At 37.5% G+C, this 8487-nt stretch overlaps 1 protein-coding gene across 5 annotated transcripts in view; it reads left to right on the top strand.

Annotated features, from left to right (window-relative positions):
- Positions 1 to 6774, top strand: part of ZNF217 (zinc finger protein 217) — a 27139-nt gene extending 20365 nt beyond the window's left edge. For all 5 annotated transcript variants that reach the window (XM_085241762.1, XM_085241765.1, XM_085241763.1 and 2 more), the window contains exons 5-6: positions 3251 to 3379; positions 4700 to 6774. In XM_085241762.1, the coding sequence (XP_085097888.1) occupies positions 3251 to 3360 (110 nt within the window). In that variant the 3' untranslated portion in view covers positions 3361 to 3379; positions 4700 to 6774. The remainder of the gene's footprint in view (positions 1 to 3250; positions 3380 to 4699) is intronic.
- The last annotated feature ends 1713 nt before the right edge of the window (positions 6775 to 8487 follow it).

An 8487-nucleotide genomic window follows, 5' to 3' on the forward strand; every position in this document is an offset into this window, starting at 1 on the left:
GCATGTACTGTTTGCTCATTAGAGCACTCAAGACATGCTAACTAATCCAGGATATGGAACAGGCCTTTCTACTTAATTTACAAGAAGTCTTGGACCATCTGGAATATTAATAGAAATTAAAAAAAAAAAAAGCTGTTGTAGGTAATTGTTTCATTCAATTACAGAAAAAGATGTATTAAAACCATAAACTATGATGTAAATCTCATACTTCTGTTGCTTAGTGGATTTTTGTAATTTTTAAGAACGGAGTGCTTAAGACAACAAAGTTCTGCTATTCTATTATGGCATCACTGCACTAAGTAGTAAGGCTTTACTGTGGAAAACTCTTAATCTAGCAAATAGTTTGTGATGTATTTGGAAAAACTTTGTGCTTTGTTTCTTAGACAGCATTTTCAAAAGCTTCTAGGAGACCTAGATTAAAAAGATGCTAGGTGATGTTTAAGCAGTTATCTGACTTTTTAGAAGATATCTATGACTTTCAGCTGAGGACCAATATGGACTTAGCCTTAAATATAGGAATTTGAATTTTGAAACGAAGATTCTGTTGTAGGAATGAATAGACTATAGCTCTATAGTCTTAGGGTATCTGCTAAACTCTGAATATTCCCATTCTCTAGAAACAGCAAGGTCACTTCTGAGATAACAAGCAGTTATGTTACCTTAGGTCAGAGCAAAGTGAGAGACACTAAACCTGTGTTTTGTTATGTGGGGAAAAGTCTATTCACCAACTCTGTTCTGTGTATGTGAAGGTTGTGGGCTTACAAGTGAGTTATGGAAAAATGAAGGCAAGTGTTAAAGCTCTGCTTCCAGGCTGGGTCTGGAAAGGACATGGGCAAAGCTAGCATCACATTTGACTTATTGAAACAATTGTGAAAGCATTGACTCCTAGTTTCATCAGGTGTCATCTGTGTCAGATGACCTGTGTCATTAATTGCCTTGAGGAATGTGCAGTGAGCACTGGGTTACACATAGAATACACAGGGACAGGCCCAAGGACAAATGTTATTGCTGCCTCTTGATATTCCTAGTGATCTGAGGGGATGAAATACTTCTTTCTTATCTGGGTGCAGAAGTGATGCAGAAGTCATTCATGCAGTTGTGGAATATATAAATAACCATTGATAAAAAGGCCTGGCAGAATGCTGCTTTCTGCTAAGAATTTAACGTGTGATCTCATCACCTGGTGGAGACCTTAAGGACTAAATAGAATGCTAGTTTGCATACAAGTCAACTGACTGAGGACTTGTGCTTCGTGACATGGCTACCTGATGAGCAGAGGACATTCAGGATTTTTAGAGAATTCTCTTGATACTGTATAAAGACTTGTTAACTTGAGTTTAAAATAAGAAGGGGAAAATAAGAACTTGTAGCTTTAGCTGTCTTGATAAGTCTGTACCTTCAAGCACTGGACATGGTGGGTCAGTATCTCGCTTCTCTCCAGCATTATCTTTAGAAAAATTTCTTCTCAAACCAGCACCCTTAGAGAGGTCGGCCTGTGGAATTGGTAATTGCTGCAATACCATTTTTAAACAGTGACTTCATTGGAATCCACCTTGTTCTTCTTCTGAAAGCTACACCTGTCAACCAGAAAAAATCTGTGGTAGACTCTTCTTCCTCTTTTATGGTACTAGCTTGGAGACAGCAGCTTGTAGTCAAAATTATAGTCATTGTTTCTTGTGATTTAGAGCACTCGAAGCTATACCTACAATCATTAGACAGCATAATTGTCATAGAAATAAAGATTTAATTGCTGGTTATGCAGAGCCATCTCAAAGCAACTTTTCATGGCTGTTACTGATGTTGGGAAGACTTGTGAAACAAGACCCTTTTGATGGGGGTTTTCTTAAAAACTTCAAGAAATGCCTTGTGCAATAAAACAGAGGCTTTTAAGTCTAATTGCCTAGCTTTCCAACCATTCTGCCCCGAAGTACATGAATGAAACCAAATTTTGATTTTTGAAAAGGTTAAGGCAAGGAAACTTCTTAGTATTAGACTTCTAATATGGTTGGAGACAGTAAAGAAGAGCTTCTGCAAATTCTTATTTCTTCAATTTAACAAAAAAAATTACAACTTGGGTACAACTGTTTGCCTAAGAGTTGCAATTCCATGGAGGTACTTGGTATTATATGCAAATTACTACATGTTTCTATAGCCTTAATCAGCCCTCGTGATATTATAAGAGCACGTCAAAAATCTTTCTCTAAGGATCTGTGTGCTTATGGCAACATTATTTAGGTCCTATGAACATGTTATGTTGCATGTTAAGTGCTGGATCAAGTTGTCATGAGAATATGTTCCACTTGGCAAGCTTGATTAAAGCATGATGCCTTCTATTACTGCTTGTAAGCTGTGCCACTCTGTATTGCCCTGAAGAGACAGAAACATTCTGAAACCACTCAGTTTGTGTTATTTTCAAATTACTTGCCTTTGCAATGGCAACATGCTATCAAGGATAACCTGTTGGCTGATTGATCTGGCAGAGACTGCAAATTAAAGACAATTGCTCATGACACGCTCCAATGGCTTTGTAGATTCTGTTGAAATATTAATTTCGCTTTGCCATTTTAATTTAATTAAAGCTTGCTAGGTTTTTTCAATGCTGCATTTAAAGCTTTCATGGAATATAGATGGCAGTTGGGCTTTTTGTATCCTGGGAGGGAAAACGATCCTCGACTTTTCCTTCATTTTATGAAGTACTTTTTGACTGCTTACTTAAGCTCCAAAGACTTGGTTTGGAGCAGGCATTAATTTCACGTATATAAATCTGAATGAATGATTGTGGATAAATATAAAATTACCAGTCTACTACACTGAAAACTGCTTAACAAAGTTATTCATGTTATGTCATGTTATCTATGTTAACTAAGGTAACAATGTAGTATACCTGTCTTCCATTTCACGTTCTGTTTTCAAACAAATGCAGGAAATGCGTGTAGGTATCGCATGGTATGAGGCATTCACTTCTTAGAGTGGATCCTGCTGTATGATGAATTGAGCACAGATATCTAATTATACCAGCAAAACCTGGCACGATATGCAGCTTAGAAGAAGGTTCTTAAATTTCAGCTTTTTTTCTTGTTCTAGTTCTGGGTACTGTGTTTCCCATAACTTGTAAGAGGACAAGGAACAGCTGTCCACCTTGAGCCTCGCTGTGAGTTGTGTTCTGGGTGCTGACATAGACCTGCTTCCAGTTGAATGTCTGACCAATTAGATTATCAGGAAATAACTCGTCTAAATTTATTTTTGTCAGGAAAAAGATCAGTGTCATACCAACACTTAACTAGCAGTGTGCTGCAAAAGCGAAGTTATGAGAGTTTCATTGGCAATGCACGCTTTCGACCAAGTGACAAGAAGACTTGATGGTTTACTTCAGGAAACGGTAAACAAACCTTTTGAACTAATTGTTACTTAACTATTGCATTATGTACTCATAACATCAAACGTTGCTGCATAAGTGTGATGAGAAGTTATGAAAGTCTGAACCAGAACATCTGAAAATGCAAACTCTCCCTTTTAGAAAGTGAAGCAAATATTCATGTAGCATTAGTTATTTTGAATATCTGTAATGGCATACTTTGTGTGTTTTAAAAAAATAATGCATAAATGCTTCCTTCCTAAAAGAAATTGTGGCTCTAAAAAAGAAAAATATATTAATTCGATACAGTGCTAGTGGGAAGTGTTCACCAAAGGGCTTCCCCTCGTGTCAGTATACGGGGGTGGGGGAACAATGTGGGGAACTAGAAATGGGAGGACGTGCCTGTTATGGTAGCTTGTGAATCCTCTGCTGGTTCTTGAGAGGTTGTGTTGGTCAGTTCTTCCTGAAAATGGAGGCATTACTCATTTTACAACTTCTGAAGATTTTGCGGGCTGCCTCTAACAAGACTGCTGCTGGATTATTTCATAGAGAAGTAAGGGTTTCCTGATAGCTCCTGGACAGTTTATCCTTGTGTGCTGGTGAGGTGGTTCCAAATAGCTTTTCCTTTGTTTGGCTGAGGGATGGGTGTAGCCTCTTAGGGGAAACAAGTCAAGTGAAAAGAATTAGCCTGGTGTGCTGAATTCCTGTGCTTCATCTCTTCAGTTTGTAGCTGAATCTCAGAACTTCACAATTCCATTGTGTTCACAACATCCTTAGCTGCTAAGGAGATAAGCAGTGAAGAAGTCTATAAATAAATATATCCGTATGCTCTTTCTGAGCTGGAGCCACGGATCATTTTCCTCGTTGAAACTTAAGCAGATACCTCTTGAATGCTACAGCACCTGGACCAGTGTGCAGTCTTTTCTAAAAAGATATTTACATTCTAGGGGAGCAGAGCTGTCTGACCTCTAGCTGACAGCTTTTAAAATACTTTGCTGTTTTTCTTGATAGTCTTCTAATCTTACTGCTTTTATTGTCCCCACTAAGCATTTTTTTGCCTGGTTCTGCTTTTTTTCTTAAAAAAAAAAAAAGCTAACTCAATTTCCTGCCTGTATTCCTGCTTGGAGTTTGAGTGTTCGAAAGGAAACTTGATTGCCAGTTTTAATTTGTTTTAATTTGAAATGAAATACAGGATAGACTGTATATGGCGATAATAATTTCTAAATACATTTATGCAAGGGTGAAGATTATCTTCTCTTTCTTTTTAAGGATGCCTTCTCCCACACAAAAAGTGTTATGCTATTTTCTAGTTCTATGCAAAACCCTATTTTTGATTTGTTCCAGGTCTTAAGGACACAAGTGCATGTTCTATGGAGTTATACCTGCAGTTCATCCCTTGAGGAAAATGAATGGTGAAAGCTACTGAACTAAGCTGTGATTGTACTGTATATAAAAACACTACAGTTCTATAATATTGGTTCTGTTAACATTTAATACCAAATAGCCATAAAAGGTAGTCTAAACAATTGGGTTATGAAGGTGTGTGGGGAATGTACGTCTTGACATTGACTTGGAGTATTTTTCATTAGAATTAATTGACCAAATATTAGGTAGGAATTATATTTTTACATACTTGAGCGCTGCTGAAAAGAGTTTCTTTGAAAGAATATATAGTCCTTGCACCTCAGGTAAACTGTAAATACAGAAGTTGAAATCCTGTTGGTTTAATGCTCCTTTTTCATAAAGGTGAAAGTTTCTCATATGTTGTTTTTCCTGTTTAAACAACTTCCAAATAAACTGTCTGAAACTGTCCAGTTCATAAATGTTGTGAACATCAAAGCAGTGGTGCTGACATTATGCTGATCTGCCTTGTATGTGCTAAGACCATACTGTGTCCTTCCAGAAGTACAGGGATCTGTTCTTCTGGAGTTGTTTCCAGCTTCTTTCAAAAGCATGGATGAGGCAATGCTTGACATTTGAGTCTGTCAGTGTGGTGTTCCTGAAATACAGTTGGATTCTTGGTTTGGCATTGGTTGCTGTTGTTCGGAGGAGTTTCTTAAATGAACCTCTGCAGCAGAAAATACTTAGGACTTGCATGAGACATGATACTAATCTAAATGTTTCAAATGTTTAGTTTTCTACTAAACTGCATTTAGAGGAAAACTACTTTGCACCTTTGTCCAAACTATACAGTCACAAACAGGCTTGCAATATGAATACAGGATCCACAGACTTCAAAAAGGGATGTGGCTATGGTGTGGCCTGCTTGACTCTGCTTGAAAGCTTCTTAATGTTGGTTTTTAGCATCTGCTGGGTGTTTAAACAGAGTAAGGAATAAACTGTTAATGGGAGAATATCTCCTTTTATTTTTTTGTGAAGACAACAAGAGTTTTTTCTAATGCACATGCAGTTTATTTTTTGTAAAGGGAAGATGGCCAGTTACCAGCCAGTAAAGCAGAACTGTTGTGTATTTTGACCTTCATTCCTAGTTACTTCTCATAAAGCCTGTAGTAAAGAGTTAATTTCTTCTGTATCTGGCTTTGACTTCCATATATTTTTACTAAAACAAACAAAAAAAAGAATTTGCACTGCTTGTTTTGCTCTCTTCCCTCAAATAGCAAAATGTAAAATAGCAAAACCTAGAAACTCTTGTTTTTTCATTATGCAACTTGAGATGTTCCAGTTGTATGTCTTAGTTCCTGAATATGGGACCTTATTTTAACGTCTCTGTAAACTGGCAATGTAATGAAGTGCTGTGTATCAGGAAATTGTACACTATTTACCTTTCTTCTGTTCATAAGCTGAGCCATATGTACATAATCTAGATTTGTTTTCCTAGTTTTGCACTTTTATAGCCTATTTTTGAAGACTGATTCACTTGGAAAATGGTTAATCTATTTTTTTGCGTGATCTTTCCAATGAGTCTTATAGAATGCATGCTGTAACTATCATCTATGTACCTTACAAGGTTCTGTGGTTAAAACATGTACAGGGCTGTATTAAGATGTCTAAGTAAAAAGACCTAAGATGTTTTTAATCTCTCTTCATGCTGGTACAGTTTTCTTCAAGATTTTTTTGGGTGGAGATCTTGAGGGTTAAATAGAGAAATGACCGTGAAGACTTATTTCATGGCAGCATAGCCCTGTACTTCAGAACACACTTTGCCCATCAGTATTAACTATTGGGATACTACTGGTTTTGTATGATTCTTTGGAGGTAACAGTGCATATATAGAGGTACAAATTGTTGATTTTTTTTTTCTTTCTATGTATTTATTTCATTCCATTTTGTTTTAATTGTTGAAACCGGAAGTTGTCAAGCAGTAGGAACACATTACTCATTTAATTTATAATGTATTTCACTTTAGTTGAGTATATTATTACATGTGGATGTAAATATAGACTTGGTGTTTTGCAAAACTGGTTTCTGTGTCTTGCTTTTAAAGGTTGAAATCAGCTGGCTGGAATTTCATATTCCTTTGACTTTTCCATCATATTCAGACCCCCACGGGAGGGGGAGAAGGAGGATCTGCCAGTAACCAAGCCCAAACTCATGTCCGTTCAGTTGCTCTTATGAAAATACTGAGTCACTTCCCAGAAAATCTGGCTGAAGCATAGAGAACTCTTAAAATAATGAAGAAACCTTTTGTTTCTTCCCTTTGAAGGAAAACAACGAAAGAGAAGAAATGGAGTTTTTGTATGCATTCATTATGGTAATAAGTGGTGAGGGCATTAAAACTTTTTAAGCTTTTAATTTTTTTAAGTTTTTTTTTTTTTAAAGCTTTAAAATTTGTAAGGGCTTAAATGTTCTGGAAAGAAATAATTCTTGGTCTGACATGTTCTTGGAAGCTAAGATGTCATACCTCAGTAACACCACTGACAACATCTGAAAACCAGGTTGGACTGGAGGGAGGGGGGGTTGAGATAGCTGGAAAAGGCTTGTCAAAGCAATTTGTCCTGAAGAGAGCTCAGCAGATAGGCTCCCTTGTATAAATAAACTTCATTTGAGGGCACGTATCTGACTGACCAGTGCCTTGCTGGCCTCACAGTTGGAGCTTTTGAGTCTTGTATTGGAACTGGCACTTGTGGCGGTGGTCAAGTTTGTAGAGAGACCTAGACTAACTCCTTGACTTGGTGAAAGCATTGCTGGTGGGCAGAACAAGAACTTCAAAGTGTGCTCTTAACAAAACTATCATCTGTGGATTGCTTTGAAAATGGTGAGTCTGCTTGTGTGTACAAAAGAGGGTTTGTGGAGCCTGGCATTTAAAGGCGTTCAGCTGGGCTAAGGGTAACACTGCTGCTGAGAAATTTCTGAGCAGTGCTGAATGAAGCGTGGTGGAGGGGGGAGCTTTGCAAGTCATCTTTACCATTAACTATGGTTTTCCTTTGGTGTTCCAAGTATGCTTTTGTTTCCTGTTAGTAGTTTCAGGTAAGCTTTCAGGTATCAGATGCCTACCATTTTGTGAGCTACCCCAGATGCCAAGTGGAAAGTAAAACTTGAGAGCAAATCTCACTTGCTGCCTGAGGAGGGGATCTCTTAAAGATATGAAACTGGTACAAGATTAGAAGATTCAGTACTCATTTTTGCTTCAAGTCTATTTCATCTTTAAATGGTGAGGGATTTTGGAGACTTTTCCAGTGTTACTATGCTTCAGTTGTTTATGACTAGTGAACTTCAGTGTTGTGAAAACATTTCCTCATTCCTTTGAGATGTTAGTCCCAGTGTAAGTTGGATTAATTGAAAGGTTGAAACTCTTTTTTGGAGAGCGAAGGCCAAAGCCATCAAAAAAGAGATGGTGAGTAAATCTAGAGACTATTCTCACTATTGGTGTTGATTAAAGCTGCTCTAGTTGAGGGGCTGCAAAGTAGTGCTTCTGATTGAATGGTCTGCTCTCATTTCTCTCCTTGTGCCATGGAAAATCACATGGTAGCTGGTCTGCATAATAATGCTTAGTGCTGTTGGTTTCCCCCAACAGCAAGGACTTTAGCTACTGTCTAAAGTGCTGGAATGCATAACTGAGAAATGGTGTTTCTCTACAGCATAACCTGTCCAGATTGGCTGGGTGGTAGCTCTAATTATAAATGTATGAGGGACTTTCCTTCTCTACTTTTAATGAGTTAACAGTAAAAATA

Source organism: Meleagris gallopavo, chromosome 22, assembly GCF_905368555.1.
Source record: "Meleagris gallopavo chromosome 22, MGAL_WU_HG_1.1, whole genome shotgun sequence".
Lineage (NCBI taxonomy): Eukaryota > Metazoa > Chordata > Aves > Galliformes > Phasianidae > Meleagris > Meleagris gallopavo.